The following is a 16842-nucleotide window of genomic DNA, read 5'->3' on the forward strand; positions in this document are numbered from 1 at the left end:
TACTTATTTCATTGGCATTCACACTGATACTATATAGAGTGAAAATGATTATACTTGGTTGAACATTTTGAACAGCATATTTCAAACATGATGATGCAATGTAAAGAATGGTTGTATAGGGGAAATTAAAGCCATTAGGATTAAACATTAGGCCTTGGCGGCTGCTCTTTTGAGGTAGTTTCACATTTGAGCATCGGTTGTATCATGAGTATATTATATATGGGTGAAAACAGTCATACATGCACAACTTAGAAAGGACACAAAAACATGTAGGATAACAAAGCAAGCACTCTATCATGTAGAAACTATCTTCCTTTATGTGCAATCAGTGAAATCAAAATGATGACACAAGTGATGTTTAGTTTAGTGCTGTAGGTCTGAATTCAGCAGATAATCATTCTTTAAGCCATTACTTAATGTATTGAGTTTATATGTGACCTGATCAGGAAACTAGGCATATGTCACAAGTCACAACTTCACAAGAGAGCCATTTTAATGTTTTTTGGGGGGTGGGGCAGAAATGCTTTCTGGAACATGTAAACTTTCATGTGCCTTAATAACAAACTTGTATACCATCTGTAAATACAAATAAAATTATTAAATTACAAGCCTTGATGGTTAAGCCACAGAAAAAGGGCGCAACCTTCCCACTAGCCATGATGGTCTAAGATAATGAGTGGGCTGGACATGCCGAGAGAGGAGTTCGGATTGGTCTGCGATATAGAAGGCTTCTGTCTATTTGAGCTGGTCAGTCTGTGTTGGTAATCTTGTCGAACGCGGCTTTTAAAATGTTTTATTGTGTAGTGGAGCTGCATAAGTGTTGCTCTCCACTTTCTGGAGGATTGAGTTTTGAAATCAGTAGAATTAGAGTATGATAGCTAAAGAGATGGAGAAAACACCTGTCTCTGGATTACATCTTCAAACTAAGGGCAACCGTGGCATGGCATCCGTGACCGGGAGATACGTCCATCATGCATGATGATTTTGACAGAAAGTGGTTTCATTTCAAGCTAAAGTGTACTGTTATCTAGCTAGCTTAAGTTAGCTGGCTGGCTCCTTAGCCAACGTTAAGTGTATGACGTTGTTATTCGTATCCCAGAACTGTTTGCTTTGCTAGTTAGAGCCTAATGTTAGCTAGCTAACATTGAACCTGGTTGGTTAGCTCCCAGCAGATTCATTCAGGGTAGTAGCGACATGATTTGGCACTATGTTCATTGTTGTTTAACTAGATAGCATTAGCTAGCTGGCTCGTTAGCTAACGTTACGTGACGTGTGTGATCTTACACATTATTTACCTAGCTAGGTTCATTGCTTACCTAGCTAGCTAGCTACATGTCTTAAGCTAAAGTGTACAACACCCGTTGAATATGACTGGTGTCAGTAAACGTCGGCAAAAAAGCATAATGAAAGGGTTGCCAGCAGAGCTGGTTAGGCTGTTATCCAGAGGTAAACAAATCATTGGCCAAATCGTCAAGTGTGCGCTCTGAACGCTCCGAGAGCAAAACGAGGTGTGGGTCTAAAGCTTAAGAGGGTCTGAACGATGCTGAATGGATGTAGACAAAGAAGAGTTCTTCACTAGATACCAAAATATTCAAAGGCCATTTTCTCAAAAGTGAGTTTACAAGTTTATAAACTTTCAAAGCAGAATTACTTTCCCATTGTTCCTAAAAAATGCAATGTATGATATACCATTTTGTAGCTCTGAGTCTACTTTTATCCAATGTTAAAAACACAATTTAAAACTTTTCTACATAAGACCGAATCCAGGTGGTGAGTCACATATACCAATTCTGGGTCAATTTGCCTAATGGTTTATGTTTACATTTTGGCAGTGAGGAGCCCTTTATCTACTTCCACAGAGTCAGATGAACTCGTAGATACCATTTGTATGATTTTAAGTTAAATGTAGTTGCGCTAATGGCTGGAATTCTATGCGTATCTGCTAGCATGCTAGCATGTACCCATAGACCTAGGGTATCTTATAGCATGCTAGCAGATACCCATAGACTTTCAGCCATTACGCTAACACTAGTTAGCATTGGCTCGCGAAACTACCTCTAACTTCCTTCATACTGGACACAAAGGCATACAAAATTTACCCATGAGTTCATCTAACTCTGGGGAAGTAGATAAAGGGCATCATGGCCAACATACCAAAGTATCCCTTTAAGATTAGTGAAATATTTTCAGTGTAAGTGTATTGGTATATTAGGGAAAATTATAATAAATCAAGCGTTTCATACATCTATCTATCATCACATTTGCAGATTCATGTAAAATAGCCTATTATTCTTAATGTAGATTAGATAGTCATAATTTAAGCTAATAGAATAACTCAATCATTGTTCACAAAAAAAGACTGCAATGTTCAATGCATGACTGAGTGTGTAGTGGCGTAGAGTAGGCCTAGGCTATAGGCTATATCAGTTTCTTCTCCTTTCTTTTTGTGTATATAAACACATTTAATGCAATTCTACTACACTTTATATGACTGGAGACATTAGCAGAATCTTTTTTAATACAACAAAAATGGCAGGTTAGTATAGGCCTATTGGCTACTGCTGACTCTGATAAACAGATCAATAAAAAACGACCTTGTCTGCAACCATCTAATCTAGACCCCAAGCAAGTAGTAGCCTTGAGCATATACCATGGTATTTGGAAAAAGCCACAGGATGGTTTTTCAATACTGCCAATACCATCTAAACTAAGTTTTTCTTTACATTTGAATATTTGTAGCTACATTTTAAGTAAATACCTGCAGCCAACTTGTGCCATATGTTAGGAGATAAAGCAGATTCCGTTCTTCATTTCACCTGTCACATTATTTTACATTATGAAGTTTACCATAGTTCCCCAGAACAGTTGAGCCAGGCACGTTTGTTTGTAAATAGCACAATGGGAGAAAGCGGGATCTGGTGAGTCCATAGCGTTATATATCTATCGGCGAGTCTGTTGTGCGGCGCACATGAGGTGTTGAAGTTATACTTGTATGCAATTCTGTACCATATATTTGACATTAGATATCTGATAATGGTTTTCTGCCAGAAGTCAAAGAGTGCTAGATGAGTTATATGTACAGTTGCCATTTTTTCCCTGTGCTTTTTTCTCTCCTCCAATCATCTCCCCTCTGCTTTGTGTACACGTTCTTCTCTTCCATCATAGCTACTAGCTATGCTTGTCTAACTTTATGAGCTGGATTTGCCTGTCTTTGTAATTCGTTTATGTTAGCATTTAGCTAACAGCATCTATGTGATTTCTCTATAAGTTTGTGCTAATTTTATTAGCATTCTGGTAATAGAGGCCCAATGGGCGTTTCTTACGTTTTTGTATGCAATAATGGTAATAACATAAATGAGAGAAGGACGTTATAACGATATGAACATTTGGATACCGCCCAAGCCTACAAGGGAGTCATGTTCAGAGACGAAACACAACTCGTAATGGTGTGCTTTACAAGTTGATCATAGAACACACATACAATCTACCCAAGGAACTGGAATGAGTTATGAGAAGAGACAACTGGATGTTGGATACCATTCAGAATAAGATCATATAACAACTGTCTCACGCCATGCAGAGGGAGCTTGTGCCGCGCGTACCAGAGTGTCCCTTCTATGAAGTGATTGGCACCACTGAACAATATTCATGCAATCTCCAGTACGTTGACCAGAACCTGGAGTCACACCGGGTTTTGGGGATCTATAATGCCCCCGACTCTACGGCTGAAACTCTGTTCTTGTGTGTGACGGCTCCAAGGTTGCTTTTGATGGAGCAATTAACGTCAGACCGCTTTTCAGGAGTGCAGGCTCGACCCTATGTGAACTGTGTTCCCTGGATCTGGTTTAGCAAGACGTTGCGTGCGAGGTGAGTCTGCACACGAGGTGAGCCTTGTGGCTGACATGCTAAACTTTGTGCAGGGTGTGGCATTTGTCATACGGGAGTCACACAAGCGCCAACAGTTGTACGAGTCACTTTTTTGTGTGGAAGAAGTAGTGACCAAGATCCAGGTGGTGCATGCGCACGAAAGCCAATCTTGCGTGTCATCTCCGCAGACAGCGCTCTCCTCTCCACACTTGACATTCTGAAGGATGACAAGAGTGACAAGAGTGTCAAAGGGGAAATGAGTGCAAGAATCGGGGGACTGCACAAACAGGCGATCAAGGAAATAACGTATTTTTGCATACTGTGTAGGGAAGCACTGTTCGGGCCCTGTGAGGCAGTAGCCAGGACCATACAGAGCACTAAGGCAAGTGCACTAGGTACCCTCGAATTTGCCAATGTGCTGAGGGAATGGGTAAGGACACTGAGAGATGACAGCGTCATGGAGGACATGACAACCAAGGTTTGTATTAAAATACAATTTAATTAAACAAATGACACACATAGACAACACAAAGTTAAAACATGCAAAACAAAATGTATTGTGTGCTGCAGTGTATTATTTCTAATGCTTGTGTGCTTTGGTGGGAGGTGAGTCCACTTTGTTGGATTTAGTTGGGTGGCACAGGCCGTATTCTGCATGGAGAACTCTGAGCTCTGCTTTGTAAGCGGTGCGCACATGATTAATGCTCTTATCTATTTAGGTGTGGGGGTTGGAGTCGGACACACACATTCTGCTGTACGATAGACATTTTAGTTTGAGTTGAGTCAAGTCTCTCTGTCTCCCTCTCTGTTCCTCTCCCCTCTCTCCCTCTTCTCTTACCCTTGTGGTGGATATCAAGTGATCTGGAGCAGTGGTCGCAATAGTCTTCTATGACTATTTTCTATTAGTTGACAATTCTAAACTTGGCGAACGGGGATGGATCACGTATCTGTCCACGGTCCTGAAACAATTTTTTCTCAAAAACATTAAAGACTGATGTAATGAGTCTAAAAACAAAATCCGTAGTGAATCTGACATATGGTTCATGAGGAGATGATTGCAGATGATTTGGAGCATTAGCGTTACACATGCAAGGAATGAGTTGTTAATAGTGTCCTAGTGTTTTGAGATATCAATACCGAATTCGGTGTGGTTCATTTAGGGATGTCCATTATAGCGATGGCAAGTTTCAAGTTCATAGACCACTATGGGGTGGATTTACAGTGGTTTAAATGGACATGTAAAATTCTATTTTTTTATTTGTCAATAACTCAGCCATCTTTTGGCCAATCCCTTAGCTTTTTTTCTCAAACTATGTTAAGAAATGTACCATTTAGTATAATTTGGTTATATGGTTCATGAGAGGAAGATTTATATATTTTATATCTACTGGTATAGTGTGGCCGTCTTTCAATGCATCAACATTATTTTCTCAATCTCTTGAGGAACTTTTGTGATGAGTTCAAAGACCAAAGTTGGAGTGAATCTGAATTTTAGTCTATGCGAAGAAAAAGTTTTATGATTATTTTAAGCATTAGCATTATATAGTCAAAAAAGTTAATTGTTAATAGTTTCCAGATTTAAAAAAAAATATCAATGCCAAACGTAATTGTTTATCATGGTAATGTCTTTGATCACCTAAAAAGTTGCAGGTTGATTCTGGAGTGGATTTACAAAGGATTTACACTGAACAAAAATATAATGCAACATGCAACAATTTCTATGATTTTACTGAGCTACAGTTCATATAAGAAATCAGTCAATTGAAATAAATTCATTAGGCCCAAATCTATGGATTTCACTTGACTGGGAATACAGAGATGTGTCTGTTGGTCACAGATACCTTTAAAAAATATATATATAGGTGCATGGCTCAGAAAACCAGTCAGTATCATGTTTGACCACCACATCTCCTTCGTATAGAGTTGATCAGACTGTTGATTGTGTCCTGGGGTCTGTTGTCCCACTCCTCTTCAATGGCTGTGCGAAGTTGCTGGATATTGGCGGGAACTGGTATACGCTGTCGTACATGTTGATCCAGAGCATCCCAAACATACTCTGGTGAGTAAGAACTGGGCCATTTTCAGTTTCCAGGAATTGAGTACAGATCCTTGCAACATGTGGGCGTGTGTTATCATGCTGAAATATGAGGCGATGTCGGCGGCTGAACGGCACGACAGTACGCTTCAGGATCTCGTCATGGTATCTCTATGCATTTGAATTGCCATCGATAAAATGCAATTGTGTTTGTTGTCTGTAGCTTATGCCTGCCACTGCCACCATGGGGCACTTTGTTCACAACATTGACATTAACAAACCACTCGCCCACACAAAGGCATACACACTGTCTTCCATCTGCCCGGTACAGTTGAAACCGGGATTCATCCGTGAAGAGCACATTTCTCCAGCGTGCCAGTGGCCATCGAAGGTGAGCATTTGCCCACTGAAGTCGGTTACGATGCTGAACTGCAGTCAGGTCAGGACCCAGGACGACGAGCATGCAGATGAGCTTCCCTGAGACGGTTTCTGACAGTTTGTGCAGAAATTAGTTTAATCAGCTGTCTGGCTGGTCTCAGATGATTCCGCAGGTGAAGAAGCTTGATGAGGCGGTCCTGGGCTCGAGTAGTTGCACATGGTCTGTGGTTTTGAGGCTGGTTGGACGTACTGCAACAGCTCTGGTGGACAGTCAGCATGCCAATTGAACACAAAAATAAGAAACACGAACAACGCACAGAACTGACACAGGAACAGAAACAATAACACCTGGGGAAGGAACCGAAGGGAGTGACATACAGTTGAAGTCGGAAGTTTACATAGACTTATGTTGGAGTCATTAAAACTTGTTTTTCAACCACTCCACAAATTTCTTGTTAACAAACTATAGTTTTGATAAGTCGGTTAGGACATCTACTTTGTGCATGACACAAGTCATTTTTCCAACAACTGTTTACAGACAGATTATTTCACTTATAATTAACTGTATCACAATTCCAGTGGGTCAGAAGTTTACATACACTAAGTTGACTGTGCCTTTAAACAGCTCGGAAAATTCCAGAAAATTATGTCATGGCTTTAGAAGATTCTGATAGGCTAATTGACATCATTTGAGTCAATTGGAGGTGTACCTGTGGATGTATTTCAAGGCCTACCTTCAAACTCAGTGCCTCTTTGCTTGACGTCATGGGAAAATCAAAAGAAATCAGCCAAGACCTCAGAAAAAAAAATTATAGACCTCAAGTCTGGTTCATCCTTGGGAGAAATTTCCAAACGTCTGAAGGTACCACGTTCATTTGTACAAACAATAGCACGCAAGTATAAACACCATGGGACCACGCAGCTGTCATACCGCTCAGGAAGGAGACGTGTTCTGTCTCCTAGAGATGAACGTACTTTGTACCTGTTTCCTCCAGCAAAAGTGCAAATCAATCCCAGAACTGTTAACAGCAAAGGACCTTGTGAAGATGCTGGAGGAAACAGGTACAAAAGTATCTATATCCACAGTAAAACGAGTCCTATATTGACATAACCTGAAAGGCCGCTCAGCAAGGAAGAAGCCACTGCTCCAAAACTGCCATTAAAAAAAACTGACTACGGTTTTCAACTGCACATGGGGACAAAGATTGTACTTTTTGGAGAAATGTCCTCTGGTCTGATAAAACAAAAATAGAACTGTTTGACCATAATGACCATCGTTATGTTTGGAGGAAGTCGAAGAACACCATCTCAACCGTGAAGCAAGGTGGTGGGAGCATCATGTTGTGGGGGTGCTTTGCTGCAGGAGGGACTGGTGCACTTCACAAAATAGATGGCATCATAAGGCAGGAAAATTATGTGGATATATTGAAGCAGCATCTCAAGACATCAGTCAACTGTATATCGGGAAGTTAATCAGGGAAGTAATGGAGTCCAGGTGAGTCTGATGTTGTGCAGGTGCGTGTAACGATGGTGGCAGGTGTGCACCATAACATACATTTACATTTAAGTCATTTAGCAGACGCTCTTATCCAGAGCGACTTACAAATTGGTGCATTCACCTTATGATATCCAGTGGAACAACCACTTTACAATAGTGCATCTAAATCTTTTAGGGGGGGTTAGAAGGATTACTTTATCCTATCCCAGGTATTCCTTAAAGAGGTGGGGTTTCAGGTGTCTCCGGAAGGTGGTGATTGACTCCGCTGTCCTGGCGTCGTGAGGGAGCTTGTTCCACCATAGGGGTGCCAGAGCAGCGAACAGTTTTGACTGGGCTGAGCGGGAACTGTGCTTCCTCAGAGGTAGGGGGGCCAGCAGGCCAGAGGTGGATGAGCGCAGTGCCCTCGTTTGGGTGTAGGGACTGATCAGAGCCTGAAGGTACGGAGGTGCCGTTCCCCTGACGGCTCCGTAGGCAAGCACCATGGTCTTGTAGCGGATGCGAGCTTCAACTGGAAGCCAGTGGAGAGAGCGGAGGAGCGGGGTGACGTGAGAGAACTTGGGAATGTTGAACACCAGACGGGCTGCGGCGTTCTGGATGAGTTGTAGGGGTTTAATGGCACAGGCAGGGAGCCCAGCCAACAGCGAGTTGCAGTAATCCAGACGGGAGATGACAAGTGCCTGGATTAGGACCTGCGCCGCTTCCTGTGTGAGGCAGGGTCGTACTCTGCGAATGTTGTAGAGCATGAACCTACAGCATCGGGTCACCGCCTTTATGTTAGTGGAGAACGACAGGGTGTTGTCCAGGGTCACGCCAAGGTTCTTAGCACTCTGGGAGGAGGACACAATGGAGTTGTCAACCGTGATGGCGAAATCATGGAACGGGCAGTCCTTCCCCGGGAGGAAAAGCAGCTCCGTCTTGCCGAGGTTCAGCTTGAGGTGGTGATCCGTCATCCACACTGATATGTCTGCCAGACATGCAGAGATGCGATTCGCCACCTGGTTATCAGAAGGGGGAAAGGAGAAGATTAATTGAGTGTCGTCTGCATAGCAATGATAGGAGAGACCATGTGAGGATATGATAGAGCCAATTGACTTGGTGTATAGCGAGAATAGGAGAGGGCCTAGAACAGAGCCCTGGGGGACACCAGTGGTGAGAGCACGTGGTGCGGAGACAGATTCTCGCCACGCCACCTGGTAGGAGCGACCTGTCAGGTAGGACGCAATCCAAGCGTGGGCCGCGCCGGAGATGCCCAACTCGGAGAGGGTGGAGAGGAGGATCTGGTGTTTCACAGTATCAAAGGCAGCAGATAGGTCTAGAAGGATGAGAGCAGAGGAGAGAGAGTTAGCTTTAGCAGTGCGGAGAGCCTCCCTGACACAGAGAAGAGCAGTCTCAGTTGAATGACCAGTCTTCAAACCTGACTGATTTGGATCAAGAAGGTCATTCTGAGAGAGATAGCCAAGGACGGCACGTTCAAGAGTTTTGGAGAGAAAAGAAAGAAGGGATACTGGTCTGTAGTTGTTGACATCGGAGGGATCGAGTGTAGGTTTTTTCAGAAGGGGTGCAACTCTTGCTCTCTTGAAGACGGAAGGGACGTAGCCAGCGGTCAAGGATGAGTTGATGAGCGAGGTGAGGTAAGGGAGAAGGTCTCCAGAAATGATCTGGAGAAGAGAGGAGGGGATAGGGTCAAGCGGGCAGGTTGTTGGGCGGCCGGCCGTCACAAGACGTGAGATTTCATCTGGAGAGAGAGGGGAGAAAGAGGTCAAAGCACAGGGTAGGGCAGTGTGAGCAGGACCAGCGGTGTCGTTTGACTTAACAAACAAGGATCGGATGTCGTCGACCTTCTTTTCAAAATGGTTGACGAAGTCATCCGCAGAGAGGGAGGAGGGGGGGGGAGAATTCAGGAGGGAGGAGAATGTGGCAAAGAGCTTCCTAGGGTTAGAGGCAGATGCTTGGAATTTAGAGTGGTAGAAAGTGGCTTTAGCAGCAGAAACAGAAGAGGAAAATGTAGAGAGGAGGGACTGAAGGGATGCCAGGTCCGCAGGGAGTTTTCCTCCATTTCCGCTCGGCTGCCCGGAGCGCTGTTCTGTGAGCTCGCAATGAGTCGTCGAGCCACGGAGCAGGAGGGGAAGACCGAGCCGGCCTGGAGGATAGGGGACATAGAGAGTCAAAGGATGCAGAAAGGGAGGAGAGGAGGGTTGAGGAGGCAGAATCAGGAGATAGGTTGGAGAAGGTTTGAGCAGAGGGAAGAGATGATAGGATGGAAGAGGAGAGAGTAGCGGGAGAGAGAGAGAGCGATGGTTGCGACGGCGCAATACCATCCGAGTAGGGGCAGAGTGAGAAGTGTTGGAGGAGAGCGAGAGGGAAAAGGATACAAGGTAGTGGTCGGAGACTTGGAGGGGAGTTGCAATGAGATTAATGGAAGAACATCATCTAGTAAAGATGAGGTCAAGGGTATTGCCTGCCTTGTGAGTGGGGGGGAAGGTGAGAGGGTGAGGTCAAAAGAGGAGAGGAGTGGAAAGAAGGAGGCAGAGAGGAATGAGTCAAAGGTAGACGTGGGGAGGTTAAAGTCACCCAGAACTGTGAGAGGTGAGCCATCCTCAGGAAAGGAACTTATCAAGGCGTCAAGCTCATTGATGAACTCTCCAAGGGAACCTGGAGGGCGATAAATGATAAGGATGTTAAGCTTGAAAGGGCTGGTAACTGTGACAGCATGGAATTCAAAGGAGGCGATAGACAGATGGGTCAGGGGAGAAAGAGAGAATGTCCACTTGGGAGAGATGAGGATTCCAGTGCCACCACCCCGCTGGCCAGATGCTCTCGGGGTATGCGAGAACACATGGGCAGACGAGGAGAGAGCAGTAGGAGTAGCAGTGTTTTCTGTGGTAATCCATGTTTCCGTCAGCGCCAAGAAGTCGAGGGACTGGAGGGTAGCATAGGCTGAGATGAACTCTACCTTGTTGGCCGCAGACCGGCAGTTCCAGAGGCTGCCGGAAACCTGGATCTCCACGTGGGTCGTGCGCGCTGGGACCACCAGGTTAGAGTGGCAGCGGCCACGCGGTGTGAAGCGTTTGTATGGCCTGTGCAGAGGGGAGAGAACAGGGATAGACAGACACATAGTTGACAAGCTACAGAAGAGGCTACGCTAATGCAAAGGAGATTGGAATGACAAGTGGACTACACGTCTCGAATGTTCAGAAAGTTAAGCTTACGTTGCAAAAATCTTATTGACTAAAAAGACTAAAATGATACAGTACTGCTGGCTGGTGAAGTAGTCTAACTAGCAGTGGCTGCGTTGTTGACTTTGTTTGAAAGTGTAGCTGGCTAGGTAACCTCGATAGTTTCAGTACTACACCTTTATCATGATACAAAGGCAACGATGTAGCTAGCTAACATAACACTAATCAAGACGTTCCTTTGTAATGTATTTAGTTTCTACAATGCTGCTCGTCGGTAATAGTTGGCTAGGTTTGGAAGATGGTGTCGCGGGGGACGAAAATAGCTGGCTAGCTAACCTCGATAATTACTCTAAACTACACAATTATCAAACTATGACAAAGACAACTATGTAGCTAGCTAACACTACACTAGTCAAATCGTTCCGTTGTAATGTATTAGTTTCGACAGTGCTGCTAGTCGGTAAAGGTTGGCTAGCTAGCAGTGGGTTTGATGTTGACTAGGTGTGTTGACTAAATCTGGAGAACGGTGTCGCGTCGCGGCGGACGAAAATAGCTGGCTAGCTAACCTCGATAATTACTCTAAACTACACAATTATCTTAGATACAAAGACAGCAAAGACAACTATGTAGCTAGCTAACACTACACTAATCAAATCGTTCCGTTGTAATGTATTAGTTTCTACAGTGCTGCTAGTCGGTAGAAGTTGGCTAGCTAGCAGTGTTGACTGAGTTTGGAGAACGCGTCGCGGAGGACGAAAATAGCTGGCTAGCTAACCTCGATAATTACTCTAAACTACACAATTATCTTTGATACAAAGACGGCTATGTAGCTAGCTAAAAAATTGCTCAGATCAAACAAATCAAACCGTTGTAATGTAATGAAATGTAATATTACCTGCGGAGCGAAGTGCAGCACGACTACTCGCTTCAAACCCGGAAGTAACGAGCAGCCTGGTGACCTAGAGGCCGGAGAGGGAGCACACGTGACAGTACCTTCTCCCCAACGCGCGTCTCCGGCCGCAGGACACCGACCAAAATGACAATCCCGGGGATCAGGAGCGGACCTCTGCTGAGGCACGGGAAACCTGGCAGTCCGGCTGAGACGTGGGAGCATGGCGACCTAGAGCGCCTGAGAGAGAGCATGCGTGACGGTACCCCCTCCCCGGCATGTTCGGCTCCAGCCCCAGGACGCCAACTAAAGTGACGATCCCGGGGAACAGGAGCGGACCGGTTACCCCTGCTGATGTGCGGGAACCTGTCTCCAGCAGGGGCACAGGAACCTGAAAAACCCTCTGATGCAGGGGAGCCTGGCGATCCGGCAAAGGTATGAAAGCCCGACGAGCCATCTGAGGCAGGGGAGCCTGACGATCTGGCTGAGGCATGAGAGAGCCTGTAGCAGCTCCCGGACCTGACGTCATTTCCACCGAAACAAAAAAAAAAGCAATTTCAGGGAGTGAGTGTTTTAATAAATAAACGTAACATAATATTAAACAGGAAACACGAACAACGCACAGAACTGACACAGGAACAGAAACAATAACGCCTGGGGAAGGAACCAAAGGGGGTGACATATATAGGGAAGGTAATCAGGGAAGTGATGGAGTCAGGTGAGTCTGACGATGTTCCAAGATGGAGGAAAATCCATCCTGACAGACCTAATGGGTCTTTGAGGCAAATTTGTTCAGGATGAGGAAAGACACCTACATACAAAGTTTGAAGTCTTTAGATATGAGGGTTTAAGTTAGACCGCTTATAGCAATCGGTGGCATTCTTTTTGACCAAGTTACTTATGGCATCTAGTTTCTGTGTGCCAAATTAGAACATTTGTGACCAATCTATGCTTGAGTAATTTGACAATGTCAACAACAACAACTATGCTGTGAATGAGAGTAGAAAAAAGATAAGTGAGAGATGTAATGTCCAATTCAGGGACATGGAAAGTGTCACATGTTTCACTGAGATTGACAAAGAGAACCTGAGAAAAGAAGTGGCAACAAGCTACTCTAGAGATGAGGTGGAATGGAACGATGAGCACAGGCATGGAATGGATACACATAGTTCAGTAGAGAAAGAGAGATGAGAAAGAGATAGAGATGGATGCTACAATACAGCCGGCCTGGGGTGTTCAGTATAGTATATAGACCCTCTGCGTGGACACGCTTGCCTGGCTGTCTGCACAGATCAGGACCCATGCTCACCAAATACTAATCATATCAGACATGTTACACCGTTACGAGGTGCCAGTGTATTTTTAGGCCTCTTTTTTCCTTTGTGGCAAGCCAAATCAAACAGGGAGAATGGGATTATAGTATGACAGGCAGGGAGACTAGGGGACTTGTCCAACATGCAGGGTTAGTCTCTATTGTCTTACTATAGACCAACAAATCCTGCTAGCTGCCACTATCCCTGGATGCTCCTACTGTACTGTATGTGTGCTTGGTTGTCATTTCAATTGAGGGTTGGGTTGATCCTGTGGTTGTTTCTGTATAATCTGAATAAATTATAGATACATTATTTAGTGTCTGTCTTAAACTGTTTTGTGGGGAGGAAATATTTGTATTTTATTATTACTAGGATTCTAAACAGTACTATCTACAATTCATGAAAACTGTCTTCAACTCTTCACTTTGGATGATCAACTTTCATAGGCCATATGATTGCCACAGCAATGCTGTAACCTTTATGCTTCTTCTTCAGTTGCACCCCCAATCTCACAGACTCCCTCTCTCTTTCCCTTCCTTCCCCCACTTTTCCCCACTTTTCCCCTCTCTCACCCCTTCCCCCTCCAGGTGTCAAAAACCAGCCATGGATACAGCTCCAGAGGAAAGCAGTGGCTCTGGCCCTCAACTCTACCAACCCAGAGCTCTCTGCTGTGCTGACCTCTGCACAGAGTCAGTATGAGATAGGAGGTTTCCCCTACCCACTGGGCCTGGAGAGCAATGCCACAGGTGAGACATAAAGGGAGGGGATGGAGGGTGGGAGGGAGGGATGGAGAGAGAGGAGGAAGAAGAGAGGGCGGACAGAGGGAGGGAGGGTGAGAGAAGGAGGGAGGAGAACAGCGAGGGTTGAAAAGGAGAGGGAAGGAGGGAAACAGGAGATGAGATAGGAAGAGAAGAAAGGATGGAGGGAAAGTACATGGGTAAAAGACTGGCTGAAAAAGTAGAATTGCTCAAGTGGAAAATCCAGAGATTTTGACCGAAATAGATTTCTGTCAAAAACTCCAGAATGATGAGAAGTGATGGTAGGAAACCAGGGGAAAAGTTTGATTACATAGTATTATGTCTGAGTGTCATGAATGATGAGAAGCCAATGGATAGTGTCTGTTGGAAAGACTCTTCCGACTAGGAAACCAGGTCAACCATGACGATGATGATGAATATTGGGATATTTGCACGATGATGGTAGCATTAGCATGGTAGCAAGCCTTGTTTGGGGATTTTCTACTGTTGGGTTCTACACCACACTGGTGTGTGGTCTAAAGACCTTTGTGTCGTCTCTCCCCAGGGGCTAATAGTAGCTGGGTGGAGCTGACAGCAGTGGCGGCAGTCAATGCCCAGCTTTTCAGTCGTAACGGAACAGGTGTTCAGGTGTGGGACCCCGTCCATATCTGCATCCCCCTGCCCTTAGACACACCCCTGCAGACAGCCACCAGTGTCCCTGTGTGGAGGTTCGACGACAAGACAGGTAAAGGGGAAACACCCACCATCATAGCTAACCAATACTGTGAGCCCTCCATGTACAAGTGTCATCAATTTGTTTGATAGAGTGCCGACTCTGAGTGCTGTCAGTTGAAAATGGTTTCCCTAAAAAAAATATCCTTGTATACAGACACATACAGAAACATCCTCGTACATACTTTGCCAGTTTCATTTGTTCATCAACAGTGGGCTTTCTGCTATACTGAAATACATACAGAAAAATGCCTGTCAATAAAAAACTGCCATTAAGCAGTAAGCCACCGCCGTCGAACCACAAATCGTTTATCCCAGCTAAATCCACTCTAAGGCATATAAATGGCAGTGGTCTGAGCTTGGAAGGGGCGAATAAGAGGAACCTCCAGTCCATCTGCTCTAACTATGGCTGCCTGGACTCCCAGCTGGTCACAGCTAGCCTGGTTCAACCAGCCTGAACACTGTGCTCAGCAGTGTTTTCCTCAGTTCAGTGTGGTATACCCAGACTAGCTGATCCGGACTCACATGGGGTTAATCTTCCTCCTCGCTGCTCCTCAGCGTCTGGAATATTGCAGTTCACTTGGCTGACAGAACTGTTATACAACTGCTGTGCATGCTTTCATAGGGAAGGAGCCACACAACTCTCTCCATCTCTTTCTCTCTCTCTCTCTCTCTCTCTTTCTCTCTCTCTCTTTCTCTCTCTCACACATTTCTCTCTTTCTGTCTCTGTCTCTCTCTCTCTTTCTTTCTCTCTCTCACACATTTCTCTCTTTCTGTCTCTGTCTCTCTCTCTCACACACACACTCTCTCCCTCTCTTTCTCTCTTGTTCTCTGTCATTCTGTCTCCCCCTCTCACTCTCTCTCTCTCTCTCTTTCTCTCTCTCACATACACACTCTCTTTGCCTCTCTCTTGCTCTGCCTCCCTCTCTCTCCCTCTTTCTTTCTCTCTCTCTCTGCCTCTCTATCTCTTTCCTTCTCTCTCTCTCTCTCTCATACATTCACTTTCCCCCCTTGCTTTGTGGAACCGATGCCTAAAAACACCAGGCCAGGGTTGTTTCTTGTGACAAAAGTTCCGGACCTCCCATGGTAGCTATCGTTCCAGTGTGTCTGAACTGGAACATGCAGATCACTGCAGATCTCATTGACATGCCTGGCATTTCCCTCCGAGATTCACATTACCATAACTATGCTGAAGAAGCCCTGGTAAACACTTCCTATGAATGCCCTCTTCATAAACGAATTATGTATTTAGTCATAGAAGTTTATGAGCAGTTATTATTGCCCATGTTGTGCATTATTATGCATGATTCATAGCTCAGGTGTTCCAAATGTGCTTATGATGCGTTATGAAGAGGGTATTCATAGGAAGTGTTAACGAAGCCCCAAGCCTATTTCTACAGATCTCCACGATAACCTCAACTTCTTGAAGTGGGATTTCAAGGATGGTACAGTGCACAATGAACTGAGAAGAGCAAGCCTAATGAATAAAAAGTAATAGCCAACCAGTCTGGATATGTCTTCCCAAGGGTAGATGATGAAGCACCTATCTGGCAGGATCCATTTGGATTCCCAGCATCCTTCTGTGGTGGTATCTTCAATACGGAGAGCAATATGCGTGTGCAACTCGGAACTATCGCATTTAGAAATCATGGACATGCATTGATCGGTGGATCCCAATGCACAAAAGATGGGTGTGTCATTCTGATACCGTAGTTGTGGGTTCAATGTGCAGAAAACATGAAAACAGACTTTGTGTAAACATCCCTTTTTAACACCTTGTGTAAAACTGCAGCTGTAGAGTGTTGTTGTCCTGAAGTCTGATGATGTGATTAGTCCTGTTATGTAGCTCTAGGAACCCTGGGACAATGGAGGCAATGTTTCCCACCTCTCTGGTCTCATGTTGCCACGGTAACATGTTATGAGATGCAAACAGAGACACAGATGGATGGATGGATGGGAGGAGGGAGGGAGGAGAGGATTTGGAGGGTTAATGTTTTGAGTAGAGGAGAAAGGGGACAACAAAGCTGTCGTGGAGGGAAAGATTTTGAATAGTGTGATGAGCTTGTCTGTTGGAGTTAGCTGTAGGCTATTGCTCACATCATGTTAGGATGGCTAAGATGATGTGAGGATTAATGGTTGTGACTCTCTGTAGTAAGTGCTGAACCTAACATTCAGCATTGGGCCAAAACAGGTTACTGCCAATTGACTAGGCACCCC

At 44.8% G+C, this 16842-nt stretch overlaps 1 protein-coding gene across 2 annotated transcripts in view; it reads left to right on the top strand.

The window, feature by feature from the left end:
• Positions 1-16842, top strand: part of LOC106607454 (protein FAM171A2-like) — an 88211-nt gene that overhangs the window by 52121 nt on the left and 19248 nt on the right. For both annotated transcript variants that reach the window (XM_045720642.2, XM_045720641.2), the window contains 2 exons: positions 13744-13902; positions 14459-14638. In XM_045720642.2, coding sequence (XP_045576598.2) covers positions 13744-13902; positions 14459-14638 — 339 coding nt within the window. The remainder of the gene's footprint in view (positions 1-13743; positions 13903-14458; positions 14639-16842) is intronic.

This window comes from Salmo salar, chromosome 06 (genome assembly GCF_965601325.2).
Source record: "Salmo salar chromosome 06, fSalSal1, whole genome shotgun sequence".
NCBI classification, from domain to species: Eukaryota; Metazoa; Chordata; class Actinopteri; order Salmoniformes; family Salmonidae; genus Salmo; species Salmo salar.